Source organism: Mesoplodon bidens (genome assembly GCF_964165515.1).
Source record: "Mesoplodon bidens genome assembly, chromosome: 14".
In the NCBI taxonomy this organism is placed as follows: domain Eukaryota; kingdom Metazoa; phylum Chordata; class Mammalia; order Artiodactyla; family Ziphiidae; genus Mesoplodon; species Mesoplodon bidens.
The window spans coordinates 69,198,282-69,218,229 of record NC_138170.1 but is presented as its reverse complement, the minus strand read 5'-3'; the positions used below and the strand labels follow the sequence as shown (position 1 = coordinate 69,218,229).

The window sequence follows — 19,948 nt, the reverse complement described above, 5'->3', positions numbered from 1 at the left end:
GCCACCTCTCTGACCCCCTCCCTACAGCTTTCCTGCTGCTCCTTCTGCTCTGGCTACTCTGGCTTTTTTGCTGTTCCCTGAATTCACATGCATACTCTTGCTGTATGGCCACGATCCTGAAAACATCTGCTCTTCCCCAGATGTCTGCAAGCAGACATCTAAGACTTTGCTCAAATCTCACTTTCTCAACAAGGCCTATAAGACTATCCCCACTCCTACCCTTGATCCCTTTTTCTGATTTCTTGCTCATGTGAGAGTCCAGTGTAAACTGGAAGAGGGGCTCTGATCCATGAATCCAGGGACCCAGCCTCCTTTCATCTAAGGACTCTGCCTGTGTTAACTAACAGAGATCCTTTCATTTGGGCTGGTGTGCATAGGGAGTGGGAAGGGCAAAGACAGAAAGAATGAAGAAGACACACTTGCTTTAAACTACCTTGACCCAGAAGTAACACAGATGACTTCCAAACACATTCCATTGGTAAGAACTAGTCATATGGCCCATCCGGCTACAAGGAGGGTGGCTATATAATCTAGTTATATATCCAGAAGAAAAGGAATACATGGATACTGGTAAGTACTTCTAATCACTAACTATCTTTCTGCTCACTTTCACTACACAAAGAACACACTCAAACCTCTCCCACCGCCCAGAAGCAAACCTGAAGCCCCATTCAGTCAGCACATCTAACTACAAGTGCAGGACCTCTGGCTCTGGCAGTTTCCTTCATCAAGACCATGTGCAGCTCCTTAAGACACAACCTATGAACTGAAAAGGCATGTGATTTGCACCTGCTCTCCCCAGTCCCAATATACAAGAGTGGGACAGGAGGAGAAGGTTCTTCCTTATCCAATAGTCTCCTTGGCCATGTGGGCTCTGGCACGCCTTCCTGAGGGGCCGTAAAACCTTCATAACCCACCTCTTTCCAGGGCAAGTTCTGGGTCCTTAAAAAGTGATTTTAGAGCTGTAATAGTCAGGCTCATGGTTCCATTGCCAACAGAATTCCCTCAAAAACTTAGCAGGCCTTTGATCTATTTGTTTCCAGTCGGTTCCATGTGCCAGTAACCACACACAAAGTTCTTCCCCAGACATGCTTCCATTCCTCTTGCTTTCAACTAACAGAAGCCACCTGGAGGCCACATGAAACAATAGGTCAGCAGTTTCCAACTCTGGCTGCAAAACAGAATCTTGGCTGCAAAACAGAACTTTCAAAAACTGCCTGTGTCCAGGTTTCGTGTACCCTGGACCCATTACATCAGAAGCTATGAAGGTGGGAGCAAGATGAGTCTGATGAGCAGCAAGAACTACACTTCATCTGATCTTTGCCACAGGACTGTCACATTTTTCTTTCAACTGAGAACATTTACTAGGTCTTTGATGCTCAAAACCTCTCTCAACTCTTATCTCTTGCTCTCTAGAAATAGTCTGTTTTTCCTTTCACTGCCCCAACTCTCAGAACTTTCTCTATTCCCTTTCATTTTTTGCTTGAAAGCTAGCCAATTCTTTCCTAAGCTCATCTCTTTCATGTAATACCTTACCAATAAGAGTCAACACACACTCTGACCTTTTCCATCGTTTGACCTAGAGTTTGCTTGGCATGAAGCAAGTCTTCCAAGTTACCACGGATGACAAATGTACCAAATTGGTCACCACTGCAGAACTTGGGTTTCTGTCTTTCCCAACTCCAACATCAGTGTCCTCATCAGCATGCTACCTGACTGCTAAGACAATGAAACAGATTTTAAGGTTTTGTTTTAACAGAATTCTACTTCCAGTACCAACCACTGTAGCAAAAACTAAAACCTCAGTACCTTAACACAAAGTTTCTCCCTTGCTTCCATCAGAGTCACACAGGTTGGCAGGATATTCCTCCCCACCCATTGCTCAAGGACCCAGTTTCCTTTCATTTTATGGTTTCACCCTCTCTGGGTCCTAATGAAATTCTCTCCATTAAGCTGCTAGAGAGGATAGAAAAGGCACCCAGTTATTAACTGTCTTGTTCTGGGAAGACATATATCACTCTGATCACATTCCACTGGTAACAGCTATTCACATGGTCCTTTTGGATACAGTGGGGCTGAGAAATGTAGTCTAGATGTGTGCCCAGCAAGAACAGGAAAACAGTGATGTTGATGAGCCCTAGTGGTCTCTTTAACACCCTTAAAATTTAAGCTCCACCAAGGCAGGAATCTTTGTCTAGTTTGTTCATAGATGTATCTCACAAGCCTCTTACAGTGCCTGGGACATAGCAGGTGCTCAAAAAATATCTTTTGAATAAATAATGAATGGACAGAATTAATTACAGGTATGGTACCATATGGCATTTTTTCCTACAATAAAGACAAATGAATGGATTGATGAATAAAAGAATGGTGAATTATACTGCATAGTTACTTAGATAAAACATTAAACAGAACTTTTGGAAAAATCAAAATAAATTTCCAAGCACCAACACTACACATATCAAATCTACAATGCAAATTCATATACAACCTGGTTAAATGCACACTAAATCCATCTGTTGTGAACACAGAGAAACATTCATTCAAAATTTTAGTACAAACACAGTGGACAAACTTCAAAGAAATTACTATTAAACTGATTACACATTTTTTTGTTAGGTGGAAATTTCTTTACTCACGACAGCCTCAAAATTCATCCATATCTTCCTCAAAGAACAAGGGCACTGCACACAGAGTCCTAGTCTTAACAAGTCACACACAGACACGTAAAAGACCTTACCAATATGCATCTACCATCATAATGCAAATACTCATCAAAATTCAGAACTAATACTTTTATGATACCAGCTTCAAAATTATGCATGCTAATAATACTTGATTTTTCCTGAACTCTTAAGTCACTATAACAAAAATAAATTAATAAACTAGAAAAAAATAACAAAGCTGAAATAAAAATAACAATAAATGGCGATAAGACTTACTTCACAAGAGTGTTGTGAGGATCAAACAGAAATATAAGAACTCACTTGTGATTTCTGTACTTTCCTTTATGTATGTTATAGATCAACAGAGTATATGAAAAACTGCTTTGTAAATCATAAAGCAATATTCAAACAGTCACTTATCTTTAAATAAATGTAAAATTCCCATTTCTATAAGGGTTTTAAATTAGCTAAATGAGCAAGTTCAAACTAAGGTGAAAAAGAAGTTCTTCATCCTCCTAGCCCCAACATCTAGAAAGAGAACTTTCAGTAGACACATTCCAGAGAATCCAATCATTATGAAAGGTAATAAGGCAAAGAGCTTTCTCAGTGTAAAGAGTTAGACTCTAAACAAAAAACAGTTGAAAAATATTAATAAGTCATTTAACACAGGGGGATACTTGTACTTTAAGAAGAAGAAAAAGTAACAATTTGAAAATCTATAAATCCTCTCTAGTCAATGAAAAAGAGAATAAACTACTGGGTTTTATTTTTTGTTTTCCCTTTGCTTGTTTAAAAAATTTTAAATAATGACTCCTCAACCAAAAGAAATATTGGAATTTACAACATAAGACCCAGGATAGGAGGTTCAGTTTAACAAAATTTTATGGGTTAGCTGTAACTGAAAAGCCATCTAATAAAAAATTATCTCTAACACATTATCAGAGATGTAGGAAGTAAAGTATACACTTGATTAAAGTTTGTTTCTTGTTTTTAACTAATCCCTGATATAAACTTATTTGCTTTTTTCTTGGTTGAGTTTTAAGACGGTTAACTAGGAAAAAAAAAGAAAATAGGAAAAAAAACTCTCCTTATTGAAGCTTTCTAATACTTAAAGTCTAGTAGGATGACTGGGCTTAAGAACCTAGATCCTGAATTATACTTATGACCCTATATATTTTTCTACCTTTTAGCAAACCAACCAACCAGCCAACAAACAAAAGCTAGAGGAAAAGGATTTAAAGCAAGGCTATAACAATTTAGGAAATAAAAATATGACATTTTTTAAACTCTGGAAATAAACTGAGAGAAGGGAAGAAAAAATGATTGATGCTAAACTTGTTACATGATTTATAAACACCACAGAAAAATCAGACATTGACCTCTACCCAAATACTGTTATTTAAAAGATGGCTTTTGAAAGTAAAGACATCAGTGTGGCAATTGTAAAATACTACCCAACTTTAGAGAGGTAAAAATTTAACTCCTTCATATCATGCAGCTTTCTCTGCAACATTTAAACCCTATAAGCATGAATAAAGTTTGCTTGAAAAAAAGAAATTTAAATCTTCCTTAAAGCTCAGAGAGTAAGTCTTCTGGGGTGGGGGTGGTACCCCCTTGTACAATTTTAGAAGAAGACACTTTTCAGACTTCCCTGGTGGCGCAGTGGTTGAGAATCTGCCTGCCAATGCAGGGGACACAGGTTCGAGCCTGGTCTGGGAGGATCCCACATGCCACGGAAAAACTAGGCCCGTAAGCCACAACTACTGAACCTGCGAGTCTGGAGTTTGTGCTCCGCAACAAGAGAGGCCGCGACAGTGAGAGGCCCGCGCACCGCGATGAGGAGTGGCCCCCGCTCACCGCAACTGGAGAAAGCCCACGCACAGAAACAAAGACCCAGCACAGCCAAAAATAAATAAATTAATTAATTAATTAAAAAAAAAAAAAGAAGACACTTTTCACTGGGAAAGGGAGCACTACAACATTCCATTTTACTGAATAAAAGGGACCATGTCAAAGGTCATAATATCTCCATCTCCTAGAACTTTAAAAACTCTCCTTTTCAAATCAAGTGATGAAGCACAACATATATGCAAGCCCCATCATAAATGTAAGGGCTAATATTTTATGACACCACATCCTTATTTGATAGGCATCTATCAGAAAAGTGGCCCTGGTGCTGTTACAGATGAAACAGATAACCGCTGGGGACACAGACTGAGACACAGAGCAGTTACCCAAGAGGAATGCTCCTTCATCTGGTGTTGGTTGCTGTGAGGGCCATTGGCATGGCCACGCCAAAAGCAATTTTGGCAGAGCTGGTAGTTGTGGCACTGCTGGCATCGGTACCGGAAACCCATCATACTCTCACACCGGCAATAGGAGCACTCCACGGGGTGGAAGACTTGAGGGATAAGGGCAGGGAGGAGAGGGGACCAGAGGGAGAAAGAAGTCATTTTCATTTGGAGAATAAAGTCAGTACAGTGGAAAACCAAATTTAACATAAAAGCAAAGGTGAAAACAAAACTAGAAGTGAAGAATCTAAATTGTCTTCAATTTAGTTAATCTAACCAGCCATTCACTGGAATAAAAAGAAAACAACAAAATTTTCCATTTAGAATAGATTACAATCCACCTGAGAAAATAACCAATTTCCTTCTTTAAAATGACATTCGTGTCTCAAAGTTTAGGTAAATAAACAAGTAAGGAGGAGAGACACCCTCATTCCTAAATTTCTCTTCCAAACCTATTTCTTTTAAGAGATGTATATTGTTAGTTGTGGACATATGTTTCCTTCACTAACATAAAATCTGTGAGAGCCAGTACGACATGCTTTATGTCTCTGCTACCTGCAAGTGGTATTTCACACAGTCCTTTGGACTGAAGGCCTCCAAATGTTTGCTGAACTAAATACTACAGGGACTTCCCTAGCAGTCTACTGGTTAAGACTCCGAGATTCCAATGCAGGGGGCACTGGTTCGATCCCTGGTTGGGGAACTAAGATCCCACATGACACACGGCACAGCCAGTAAACAAATAAATAAATAAATACTACTACATACCTGGGTGCAAATGGTTACTGGTAAAAGAGTAAGGCTAGCCATATCAAAATACTAGTTTTAGGTAAGAGTTCCAAGTATTGGCATAAAATAAGGTACTCTAACCAATGAAGGGGCAGTGGTTTGGAGAGAGGGAAACTCAGGTGTCCTGAGACTCCTTTCTCCACCTCACACAGCATCTTACCTCATGAAAAACTGCCAGCTGGCAGCCAGGATTTATAGGGTTACTGGGATTCTCTTATAGCCTGAAAGTCCAGTTTACTCAGTGGAAGTGGGCAATAAGTGCACAACTGTATATTACAGACTGTTATTTATACTTTTAAATGTTGATAGCACGATTGTTCCTCTGGCAATTCAACTCTGAACACAAGAAATGGAAGTCAAAGGAAAGAGGGATATAATATTCAAATCTTCATTTGAACAACTCTTTCTAGCACTGTGTATACAAAGGCAGTGTTGTCTCAATTATAAGGATTTTTAGTCCTACTTCCAAAAATGCTTATTAACTAGAGAATCAAGTCTCAAAACAAACAAACAACAACAACAAAACCTGAGTACTAGGTGAGAAAAATAATACAACAAGATCACTAAAGAATAACAGAAAACTAAAATCTGGAATGAGAAATCCTAAGGACACACCTCCTCTAAGAAATTTAAATTTTTGTTATCAAAATATTTCTAAGGAATAATGAAAGTGTTAATCACATAAGAATGTAATTTATAAATAATATACTACATACAAAGTCACAACAAAATGTTCATATGGATAACACTAGATCTCGACAAATGAGATCCTCTCTACTTGGGATAGTAGATATAAAATGATTTTATGAAAATGAGCTGGATCTGAAACTACAAAAACATTTAGTGCTATAAAGGTATTGTCCCTCAAAAGAACCAACACTGTAATAATTTAACAGCATAAATCTCTATCCAAAAATCCTGTTTAAAAATTTAGCTGTTTTAGTCTACTCAAGAGATTCCAGGACTTTAGGAAAATAATCTTGAATCTAAGGACTTGTGAACTGAAGCCATGACTGGGTGAAAGGCTGAGAAGTTTAAAAAAAAAAAAAAAAGGTATGAGTAGGAGGGAGAGAAAATAAAAAGAGTACGGTAGCGTTCTCTCATTCTTACAAAATGAAAAAAGAGGACTCTGCTTTTTAGTGCCGCTCAGCTATCACTTTCTCTTTTGTGGAATGAGGAGAGACAGGCAAGAGCCTTGAGAGAAGGGAGCTTCCAGAGAAAAGCTAGGACCTTTCCTTTAATGAACTCAAACAACCTAAACAAGGAGATAAACTGATAGCAATAGCAGAAAAACCTAAGTAGTTACTAAGAGATAAGTACCATTTCAATTTCAAGTGATCCAAAGATTTAAGCCAAACTACTTAGGAAGGATACTGAGAGTAATTCAGTAGTAAAGGAAAAAACTGAACATGGGTGAAACCCAGTACCAAATTCTATCTTGGCTATTTTCTTTTAAACTATTCCGAAATTTTATAGTTTTAGTGGTTGATACTGAATATATACAGTTTTTTGGAGTTATGCTTTTAATAAACTAAAGGAAAACAAGGAAGTCATGGCTAAGTCAGGTGGGTTTAAGCAGAAAACAACCATCTGGAATCTTGGGGGGGAAAAGCCTGGAGTTTGAACCACGAAGTTTTCTGACCTGGTATTACTACCTCTTGGTATCCTATCTAAGTAATAAGTCTTCCCTCCTTTTTTTTTTTTTTTTTTTTTTTGAGAAATAAATATTCCTCGTTTGAAAGCTAAAACCACAAATTCAAATGATGGAGTGCCAGCAAGTGTCAACTGGAATTTTCCATGATAATAACTAAGGACATTACAAATTCTGTCAGTTCCTATACTTCCTATAGCACAGGGAACTCAATGATGAAAGTTCTGCTTACCATTCTCAACGTGGGCAAGCCTATGCATGAGAGGTAGCCAGACAAGGCACTGGGGGGGAGGATCGGCCATCATGGTGTCTAAAAACATATTGAGCATTACCTTTTTCTGTGAAGAGAAAAAAAAACAACAAATATACTTCATATTTTTCAAATATCTCTGAACTCTAAGATTGCGTTAACTTAGGATTCTCCCAACCAAGTTGTAACGAATTATATGGGGAATTTTATAGCAAAATAAATAATATTTTGCATTACTACAGACACTGCTACACACTCTCCTATACACTGCTGCTATATTCAAATGCACTTCCACTTACATGATTTTATTTGAGTCTTAAAACAACTGTATAAGACAAATAGGCTAGGATGGAATTACCATGTTGTACACCTGAAACTAATATTGTAAGTTAACTATATTTCAATAAAACATATGAAATGAAAAAAATAAATAGGCTAGGTATTACTATCTTCATTTTACAGATGAGATAATAAAGGAGTGACGCATTTAAATGATTTGTAAAGGTCCTACCAAAATCAGGACTACAACTCAGGTGTCCTTCAAATGACTATTGCTGAAGAATTCTGAAGGAAAGTCTCAGATCCAGGACAAAGACTGCAGGCCGGGGCTTCCCTGGTGGCGCAGTGGTTGACAGTCCGCCTGCCGATGCAGGGGACACGGGTTCGTGCCCCGGTCTGGGAAGATCCCACATGCCTCTCGGAGCGGCTGGGCCCGTGAGCCGTGGCCGCTGAGCCTGCGCGTCCGGAGCCTGTGCTGCGCAACGGGAGAGGCCACAGCGGTGAGAGGCCCGCGTACCGCAAAAAAAAAAAAAAAAGACTGCAGGCCAGCACTGAAGAGACTGCAGGCCAGCACTGAATGGAGGGAGGGAGAGGTTCTCACATATATGTAAGAGGGTTAAATGAGGGTGATAACAGTAGGAAGTTACCATCCAAAGGCCCTTATACATCGCTATGCATTGATGGTGTAGTTTGAGAAATGCCTACTCGAATAGGCTAAATAAAGTTTTCCAAAGTATTTTCCATCTCAGGCATCAAAGTTACTAACGCTTCTGAGATTTCAGTGGAATCTGGGAGGAATGCGTGAGCAACGTTAAAAATAAAAACAGAAAGTCACCCAGCATTTGAATGGAGGTTCAGACATGGAAAATGCCTCTTATAATGGATATGCAAATAACTGCAATAAACCAAAATGAAATTAAAAGTGTCTACTTAAAATTGAGAAAGAAGATGCTAGGAAGTTTTTAGCTAGTCAAAGGTGGTTAATATACGTTTGTATTATATCACTTATCATAAATGTAATGTTTAAATTAATGTTTCTGTATCATCTTATATTTGTTAAAAATTACACTTTTTACAAATCCGCTTATAATCCTAATGATACTTTCCCTCAAAGTTTTGATTCACCTATCATGGAGTTTTTTGTGGTTTCTTAGATCTTCAAGATGAAAAGGAATTATGCTTGATATCTCAGAACTCCCTCATAAATACGCTCAGGATCAGTTTCCAAAAGTTGTCCTAAGTCATACTATAATCTGAAGTCCTCCAAAAGCATGAGGAATGAAACCAGAAGAACTGTGTCCCAGTGCTCTGTCTTCCATTAACTACGTGATTTGGGGGAAATCACCTAACATCCTGGTTTCAGTTTTCTTATCTCTCAAGGGCTAGAGCAGTGGTTCTCGAAGTATGGTCAGAGGTCCCCCTGCAAGGTTGCTAAAACATTTCCAAGGAGCCCATGAGGTCAAAACTATTTTCATAATAATACTAAGACATTATTTGCCTTTTTCAATCTGATTCTCTCATGACTGTACAGTGGAATGTTCCAGAGGCAACGTGGCACATCCACAATTATCTGCAAAAGCTTTTAAAATATTCCTCTCTTTTCCGACTACACAGCTGTCTGAGACCAGATTTTCTTTCCATACTTTAACCAAAACAACATATCACAACAGATTGAATGGATAAGCAGATATGAAAACCCAGCTGTCTTCAACTGAGCCAAATATTAAAGAAATTTGCAAAAAATATAAAACAATGCATTCTTCTCGTTACATTTTTTTGCTTTGGAATATCCACTTTTCATAAAATATATTATTTATGTTAATATGTAATCGGTTTATCATTGTTCTTTTTAAATGATTTAATATTTTATAATTTATCAGTTTTGATTTCTAATATGGAAATACTGATAGATATAACTCATATAAACAAAATCTCTCTGGGGTGCTCAAATATTTTCAGGGGTGTAAAAAGGTCCTGATACCAGAAAGTTTGAGAACTCACCTGACAGAATTCCCAGCTCTAAAATTCCGTGACTCAGTAAATAACTATGTGAAAGACAGACTCTTTCACTCCTTTCTTCTACCTTTTTGTTTTGCTTTATTTTGGTTTTGCTCCTGAGTTGAACACATTCTTTGCATTTCTCTTTATTTTTTACAACAGAATATTTATAACAAAAACTATAATAAAACTGCAAGTAATGAACATTCTTGCCACAATTCTCATTTTTCTGTATTTCCCTCCAAATGCATGTTTCTATATAATTATGTACATAGGATATATAAAAATATATAATCTGTCTTTCCACTTAATGTTTATTCTTTTTTAAATAAATTTATTTATTTCTGGCTGAGTTGGGTCTTTGTTGCTGCGCGGGGCTCTCTCTAGCTGTGGCGAGTGGGGGCCACTCTTTGTTGCCATGCGTGGGCTTCTCATAGTGGTGGCTTCTCTTGTTGCAGAGCACAGGCTCTTAGGGGTGTGGGCTTCAGTAGTTGAGGCACGTGAGCTCTGAAGCGCAGGCTCAGTAGTTGTGACGCCCAGGCTTAGCTGCTTCGCGGCATGTGGGATCTTCCCAAACCAGGGCTCGAACCCGTGTCCCCTGCATTGGCAGGCAGATTCCCAACCACTGTGCCACCAGGGAATCCCCCACTTAATGTTTTATTAAATACTTTGGTTTTGCTACAAGGTCTTCTTTTCTAACCATTTTAACAGCTGCCTCATCCACTGAGCAAAAACACCATGATTTATTTATGCTTTCCTCAATAAAACATTGAGCCTGTTTTTATCTTTGTATGCACTCTCATATTTTTCTTAGAAACCAGTGTTTCTGTTTGTTGTCTACTTCCCCACGCTTTGTTATTCTAATCATCAACACTGACAATTATTAGTCTAGATGCCATTTGACTTCTCTCCCTCCACTCTTGGCTACAACTTTCCTGTTTTAAAAGAGGGGAGAAATCATCTCGTAAAAGTGAGAAATCCAGTATCACTAAAATAACGTGAGAAAAGAAGTAAAATAATTTAGCATTAGGTCATCATAGCTGCAATTTCCAATCTCATCTTTTCCATTAAAAACTCCTATTTTCTGGGACTTCCCTGGTGGTGCAGTGGTTAAGAATCCACCTGCCAATGGAGGGGACATGAGTTCGATCCCTGGTCCGGGAAGATCCCACATGCCGCGGAGCAACTAAGCCCATGTGTCACAACTAATGACCCCACGTGCCGCAACTACTGAAGCCCACACATTCTAGGGCCCGCGTGCTGCAACTATTGAGCCTGTGTGCTGCAACTACTGAAGCCTGGGTGCCTAGAGCCTGTGCTCTGCAACAAGAGAAGCCACTGCAATGAGAAGCCCGCACACTGCAACAAAGAGTAGCCCCCACTCGCCACAACTAGAGAAAACCTGTGCACAGCAACAAAGACCCAATGCAGCCCAAAACAACAAAAACAACAAAACTCCTATTTTCTTATGGCCAACAGGGAAATATTTCTTATCCATTGCCCTATCACTTACTTGGTAATCAATTAAACAATGTATGACATTTAGCTAAAAGACTTAAAAACAGCATTTTTAAAATCTTTCAGATTAAAATGTTTTTATACAAACTTTTTGTGTAAAGTTACAGAAATACTTTGTCTGACAAGAGCAAACACACATTAACTGGTTACAGGACCAGTGCTATGGGTCAGTCTTTCAGTTATTATAAGATACTGAATCATATCACAGATTTATTCTGGACTTTGAAAATTAGAGTACTTTGTAATGACACAACAATATAGTGTTGCTGTGCTTTTTATCGGGATACTTTTATTTATTATAGCTTTTTTTTAAAAAATGGGAAAAGTCTTCAAAAATTCTGAAATTCGGGATTTTCCTCATTGCAAAGGTTGTCTCATTTGAGAAAATTATGGAATAATATCAGTGAAAACAACAAGGTTGCAACCACATCCATGAGCCTTAAGCGTGCAGTTAGAATTCAAGCCCAGATACTTTCTCATGCCATAACAGATTTAAAACCACTACTCAAATCCAAGTACCTGGGAATCACTGATGATTTTCCAGACACTGTTAGTAATGGGGATTTAAATTTGAAGGAGACCAAGATGCATCCCTCAGGGCATAAGTGAGCTAGATGTAACAGGCCAGGGCCTGTAGAAGAGGAAACAATTAATCCTACATTGAAAGATTCAGAGCATAAAGACAAGGAGATATTTAGCTGTGACTTGAAATATGAGGCCTCTGTTGGAGGAGAGAAAGAAGGTCGGTGGGGTTACTGGCATTTCAGTGAGAGCTATAACAGCATAAACAAAGAAGAGAAGTTTACCACTTTCACCTACACAAAACAAGAGAAATGCAAATCAAAACTATGCTGAGATAACACTTCTCATCTCTCAGATTGGCAAACTTCCTAAATGTAAGATCATGTGCTGTTGCCAAGGCTGTGGAGAAAAAGATGGACTTACACACTGCTGGCGGGAGTGTAAATGGTACAACCCCTGTGGCACTGGGGCAGTATCTAAAAAGAATCCATGGCATCCTGAGGGACGGGGTCTGTGGGGGTAGGAGGGATCAGGAATGAAGGTGAAAGAGAGGCAGGGGGTGGATCGATAAGCAACACCTCGTCTGGCTAACTACCTTATCCAGGAGGCAGTGAGGTGTTAGTAAGGTTTTTTCAAAGCAAACTAGGGACATCAACAGGGCTGTTTTTTAAAATGATGACTTAAACTCAAATTTGCTTAGGATTAAAAGGAATAATGGGGAGGACCTTCAAGATGGCAGAGAAGTAAGACGTGGAGATCACCTTCCTCCCCACATATACACCAAAAATACATCTACATGTGGAACAACTCCTACAGAACACCTACTGAACGCTGGCAGAAGACCTCAGACCTCCCAAAAGGCAAGAAACTCCCACGTACCTGGCTGTGTGACTGATAGGATCTTGGTGCTCCGGCTGGCTTTCAGGCCTGAGCCTCTGAGGTGAGAAGGCTGAGTTCAGGACATTGGACCACCAGAGACCTCCTGGCCGCATGTAATATCTATCAGCGAGAGCTCTCCCACATATCTCCGTCTCAACACTAAGACCCAGCTCCACACAATGACCAGCAAGCTACAGTGCTGGATACCCTATGCCAAACAACTAGCAAGACAGGAACACAGTCACACCCATTAGCAGACAGGCTGCCTAAAATCATAATAGGCGCACAGACACCCCAAAACACACCACTGGATGCAGTCCTGCCCACCAGAAAGACAAGATCCAGGTTCACCCACCAGAACACAGGCACTAGGTCCCCTCCGCCAGGAAGGCTATACAACCCACTGCACCAACCTTACCCACTGGGGGCAGACACCAAAAATAACAGGAACTATGAACCTGCAGCCTTCAAAAAGGAGACCCCAAACACAGTAAACTAAGCAAAATGAGAAGACAGAGAAATACGCAGCAGATGAAGGAGAAAGGTAAAAACCCACCAGACAAAACAAATGAAGAGGAAATAGGCAGTCTACCTGAGAAAGAATTCAGAGTAATGATAGTAAAGATAATCCAAAATCTTGGAAATAGAGAAAATACAAGAAAAGTTTAGCAAGGACCTAGAAGAACTAAAGAGCAAGCAAACAAACAATGATGAACAACACAATAAATGAAACTAAAAATTCTCTAGGAGCAATCAATAGCAGAATAACCGAGGCAGAAGGACGGACAAGTGACCTGGAAGATAAAATAGTGGAAATAACTACTGCAGAGCAGAATAAAGAAAAAAGAATGGAAAGAATTGAGGACAGTCTCAGAGACCTCTGGGACAACATTAAATGCACCAACATTCGAATTACATGGGTCCCAGAAGAAGAAGAGAATAAGAAAGGGACTGAGAAAATATTTGAAGAGATTATAGTTGAAAACTTCCCTAATATGGGAAAGGAAATAGTCAATCAAGTCCAGGAAGCACAGAGTCCCATACAGGATAAATCCAAGGAGAAACATGCCAAGACACATATTAATCAAACTATCAAAAATTAAATACACAGAAAAAATATTAAAAGCAGCAAGTGAAAAGCAACAAATAACACACAAGGGAATCCCCATGAGGTTAACAGTTGATCTTTCAGCAGAAACTCTCCAAGCCAGAAGGCAGCGGCAGGATATATTTAAAGTGATGAAAAGGAAAAACCTATAACCAAGATTACTCTACCCAGCAAGGATCTCATTCAGATTCGATGGAGAAATTAAAACCTTTACAGACAAGCAAAAGCTAAGAGAATTCAGCACCACCAGACAAGCTTTACAACAAATGTTAAAGGAACTTCTCTAGGCAGGAAACCAAGAGAAGGAAAAGACCTACAAAAACAAACCTAAAACAATTAAGAAAATGGTAACAGGAACATATGTATCGATAATTACCTTAAGTGTAAGTGGATTAAATGCTTCAACCAAAAGACACAGACTGGCTGAATGGATACAAAAACAAGACCCATACATATGCTGCCTACAAGAGACCCACTTCAGACCTATGGACACATACAGACTGAAAGTGAGGGATGGAAAAAGATATTCCACGCAAATGGAAATCAAAAGTAAGCTGGAGTAGCAATTCTCATATCAGACAAAATACACTTTAAAATAAAGACTATTACAAGAGACAAAGCAGGACACTACATAATGATCAAAGGATCAATCCAAGAAGAAAACATAAGTATTGTAAATATTTATACACCCAATATAGGAGCACCTCAATAAATAAGGCAAATGGAAACAGCCATAAAAGGGGAAATTGACAGTAACAGAATCATAGTAGGGGACCTTAACACCCCACTTTCACCAATGGACAGATCATCCAAAATGAAAATAAATAAGGAAACACAAGCTTCAAATGATACATTAAACAAGATGGACTTAATTGATATTTATAGGACATTCCATCCAAAAACAACAGAATACACTTTCTCCTCAATTGCTCATAGAAAATTCTCCAGGATAGATCATATCTTGGGTCACAAATCAAGCCTTGGTAAATTTAAGAAAACTGAAATCATATCAAGTATCTTTCCCGACCACAACGCTAAGAGACTAGATATCAATTACAGGAAAAAATCTGTAAAAAAATACAAACACATGGAGTCTAAACAATACACTACTTAATAACCAAGAGATCACTGAAGAAATCAAAGAGGAAATCAAAAAATACCTAGAAACAAATGACAATGAAAACACGACAACCCAAAACCTATGGGATGCAGTAAAAGCAGTTCTAAGAGGGAAGTATATAGCAATACAATCCTACCTCAAGAAACGAGAAACATCTCAAATAAACAACCTAACCTTACACCTAAAGCAATTAGAGAAAGAAGAACAAAAAACCCCTAAAGTTAGCAGAAAGAAAGAAATCATAAAGATCAGATCAGAAATAAATGAAAAAGAAATGAAAGAAACGACAGCAAAGAAAATAAAGCTAAAAGATGGTTCTTTGAGAAGAAAAACAAAATTGATAACCTATTAGCCATTGGTCAAATGTTCTTCACTGATACTTCTTTGTATAAATTCCTTTGCCTGTCCTGACACTACTTAACAGCAGCATTCCAGAACTTGATCAATTTTTAGCCTGATCTCCAGGAAGCATCTATGTGAAAAGCCACGTAAGTATCATACACATGATTACCCCAGAGGACTGTGGAGGCAACTGTTTGATGTAATGGTACCAGTAAAGCAGCAGCAGCGGTGAGATGAATTCTAAATGAAAACTGGTTGCGGTGGCTTCATCCTACTCATCCTCACTTATATCTCTGTAGGGTATTTTAACACCTGCAGGGCACTTTTTTTTTAACATCTTTAATGGAGTATGATTGCTTTACAATGGTGTGTTAGTTTCTGCTGTATAACAAACTGAATCAGCTATGCATATACCTATATCCCCATGCAGGACACTCTTGTACCAGGATGTGTTTGGACAGCCTCATATCACTTGAAAAATGCATATTCAGGGGCAAAATGCAAACTATGCTTTATTAGAATAACTGAAGCAGAGAGATATTTTTAATATACTGAAAGCTGATATTGTCACTTATGCTTAGAGAAAAAAATAGTGTATAGAGACTAATTTCCACTAAAGCAATCAGCCAAAGTGTGTAGAAATTTGGGAAGAACATCTCCTCAGAAATTAATAAAAGTAACTCTCCTGAATTATGGGTGGCACCTTCAGTGCTAAAGCCAAGTAATCCCTAGACAAGCTGTAAAATACTGTTTGGAAGTCTGAATTCAGACAAATATGAGTTCTTAACTTTAAATGTAAAAGCAGATGTATATGTGTTTGTTTCTTGGTTCCTTTGTGAATCAAAGTATCACAGGGCAGGAGGATCTGGTTTACAATGTCCTTTCAGTTCTCAAACCTTTAGATTTGTCCCTTTTATATTTTAACCTTTTACTTTTAAATAATTTCAGGCTTATGGAAAGGCTGTAAGAAGATTATTTTAAAATTCCCATAAGGGGCTTCCCTGGTGGCGCAGTAGTTGAGAGTCTGCCTGCCAATGCAGGGGACACAGGTTCATGCCCCAGTCCAGGAAGATCCCACATGCTGCGGAGTGGCTGGGCCCGTGAGCCATGGCCGCTGAGTTTGCGCGTCCGGAGCCTGTGCTCCGCAATGGGAGAGGCCACAACAATGAGAAGCCCGCGTACCACAAAAAAAAAAAAAAAAATTCCCATTTACCATTAACCCAGACTCCTCAAATGTTAACAGTGCATAAGAGATGTCCCTTTACCTTTAAATATGTCAGATTGTACTTCTGCAAAACCAGGACATTCTCTTAATTAAATACAAGTATCAAAATCAGGAAATTACCATTACTGACAGAATACTATTATCTAGTCTACAAAAAGTTTTTTAGAAGAAATGCAAATGTTATTTATTTTTAAATTTTTTTTTATTTTTTGGCTACATTGGGTCTTTGTTGCTGCCCGCAGGCTTTCTCTAGTTGTGGTGAGCAGGGGCTACCCTTCGTTGCGGGGCATGGGCTTCTCACTGCTGTGGCTTCTCTTGTTGCGCCACACAGGCTCTAGGCACACAGGCTTCAGTAGTTGTGGCATGTGGGCTCAGTAGTTATGGCTCGTAGGCTCTAGAGCGCAGGCTCAGTAGTTGTGGCACACGGGCTTAGTTGCTCCGCAGCATGTGGGATCTTCCCGGACCAGGGATTGAACCCGTGCCCCCTGCATTGGCAGGCGGATTCTTAACCACTGCGCCACCAGGGAATTCTCTGAGTCTACAAAATTTATTCAGATTTTCTCTACTGTCCCAATAATGTCCTTTTTAACAACAACAACAAAATTCTGGATCATTTCAGTTTTCATGTTTCTAGATACCTGTAATCTGGAACAGTTCCTCAGTCTTTTTTTTGTCTTTCATGACATTGACCCTTTTAAAGTGTACAAGCCAGTTATGTTGTAGAAATCCTGCATTTGGCTTTGTCAGATGTTTCCTCAGTAAGACTCAGGTTGTGCTTTTCTGGCAGGAGAACCACAGCAGTGATACTGGGTGCTTCTAAGAGCATCCTATCAATAGGCAGGGTTATCAGCCTCTCCCTTTACTGGTGATATGGATTTGATCACTTGGTTAAAGTGGTATCTGAAAGGTTTCTCCACTGTAAAGTTACTATGTTTCCTTTGTAATTAATAAATATCTTATGGGGAGATACTTTCAGACTATGTCAGTATCCTATTTCCAATAATCTTTTACCCACTAGTTTTAACATAGATTTTTTTTTCTTAATTCTCTGCTTTACAGAACTTTCTTAGTTTAGCATGAAGCTCCTTTATCTCATCTCTACCTGAAAAAAAAAAAAAAAAGGATGCTACAGCCAGCATCCACTCTGCTCTCAGCTGAGGTATAGTTAAGATCTCAGGAATACACTCAACCTCTAGAGCAGGACCACAAAAGGACACTCACAAATAAAGAAGAAACCAAATCTCTCTTTCATATGAAAATGGCAGCATACCCTTGAGGGATTTTGAGCTGGCAGTTGAGAGCTGTATAGCATTCCTTGTCTTCAGTGCTCAGGAAACAAAAATCCAGTATTATATTGAGTTTTATATCAAAATTCCTATACTTCACAGTTAAAAAACTCATTAGGGAGAGTAATATATGTCTAGCAGCAATAAGATAAATACTTTACCTTAAACATTTTTCTTGAAATTTTTAGTAATTTAAAATATTTCAACTGTGATCATTTTTTCAGAAAAGACTTCCCTCCCCTCTTCCAAGAAAAGAGTTCTCAGGTGACTTTTTAATCCCCCCTCTTTTCTACATGCCCTCCTTTGACTTAAAAGTTCTTTTTCCTCCCCTACTCAAGACCTATATTCCTAGAGTGAAGCAATCTGGCGGAATCTGACAACAGGTGGAGAGGTGGGTGAGAGCTCTTCTAATCCTAGATTCTGTAAACCTATCCTTACCTGCTGTGGGAAACAGGTGCGGACTGAGTGCTCTGTGTAACCAAAAGATGGCCCTTCAAAGACAGCTGTTGGGAGCTTCAGAACTTCCTTCAGAAACTGGTCAAACTTGCTAAATATCATTAAGCCATTGGAATCTGACATCTGGGAGAAAACATCTATGAGAACAAAACCAAATAAAGTCAAACTATAAGGAAATATCAACTCTTTATAAACAGCTCTATGTCATTTGTATACCAGTCCAAAAGCATCATTAAAAAGTATCATAAGGTTATTATGATTTTTAGTTAACATGAATTCTCATTAACACTGTGTGGTTACTTTGCTGATGAGGCCCCTCTTTCCCACCCACTTAATATTCTACCTAAACATCACATAACCACTCATGTACGTCTACCTACCTACTCTTTTTGAGCATACGTAACTGGATAATATAGAACTTTTTATTTTATCTATTTACACCTCACTTTATTCCAAGAAGAATTTGTAGCAGCATATCTTTATCTCTTATATTTATGTACATATTTATATGACATACACATCTTTGAGTGTATGAATATATTTGCATATTGGTGATAGGGTATGAAAGAAATTGTATTTGCATATTCATATACTAATGATGTAATATATTCCTGTGTAGTATGTTTATTTAAAATATTCCATTTAGTAAGTTCCAGAGTAGAATAAAAAGAACTCATATAGGGCTTCCCTGGTGGCGCAGTGGTTGAGGGTCCGCCTGCCGATGCAGGGGACACGGGTTCGTGCCCCTATCCCGGAGGATCCCACGTGCCGCGCAGCGGCTGGGCCCGCGAGCCATGGCCGCGGAGCCTGTGTGTCCGGAGCCTGTGCTCCGCAACGGGAGAGGCCACGGCAGTGAGAGGCCCGCGTACAGCAAAAAAAAAAAAAAAAAAAAAAAGAACTCATATAATCTCTTCTATCACAAGATACTCTGATACTATAAGATCCTATTTTTACATAAAGTCTGACCCAAGCAGCTAGAAAGACAGTTCCAGTAATACTACTATTTCTTTTTTGTTTTTTGGTTTTTTTTGTGGTACGCAGGCCTCTCACTGTTGGGGCCTCTCCCGTTGCGGAGCACAGGCTCAGCGGCCGTGGCTCACGGGCCCAGCCGCTCCGCGGCATGTGGGATCTTCCCGGACCGGGTCACGAACCCGTGTCCCCTGAATCGGCAGGCGGACTCTCAACCACTGCGCCACCAGGGAAGCCCAATACTACTATTTCTTTATCTACTTGTAGAGAGTTTCCTATCTCCAGTTAGTTATTTCTCTCTTCTCACCCACAATTGGGGAGAAAAAGAAAAATAACCAGGAGCTCAAAACAACTTGACAACTTTAACCTAAGCTTTCTTTTCAAACTATTCATCTTTCTTACAAACAAATCAGTGAGTTAAATATGCAGAGAAAAATAACTTCCTGAGGGCTTTCCAAACATGGCACTTTAAAAAATCATATTCTGGGCTTCTAAGTCACTGGGTTACTAAGTGGCTAAATCAAGATTTAAACCCACACTTATCCGACTGCAAAGACATTCCATTACATCACACTTCTTCAAAATATAGTGTAGAATAG

The 19,948-nt window shown here is 39.0% G+C and overlaps 1 protein-coding gene across 12 annotated transcripts in view; it reads right to left on the bottom strand.

Annotated features, from left to right (window-relative positions):
* DTNB (dystrobrevin beta) overlaps positions 1–19,948 on the bottom strand; it is a 283,356-nt gene that overhangs the window by 158,295 nt on the left and 105,113 nt on the right. For all 12 annotated transcript variants that reach the window (XM_081253610.1, XM_081253609.1, XM_081253605.1 and 9 more), the window contains 3 exons: positions 18,363–18,517; positions 7,630–7,735; positions 4,901–5,067 (listed from right to left, as the gene is read on the bottom strand). In XM_081253610.1, the coding sequence (XP_081109736.1) occupies positions 4,901–5,067; positions 7,630–7,735; positions 18,363–18,517 (428 nt within the window). The remainder of the gene's footprint in view (positions 1–4,900; positions 5,068–7,629; positions 7,736–18,362; positions 18,518–19,948) is intronic.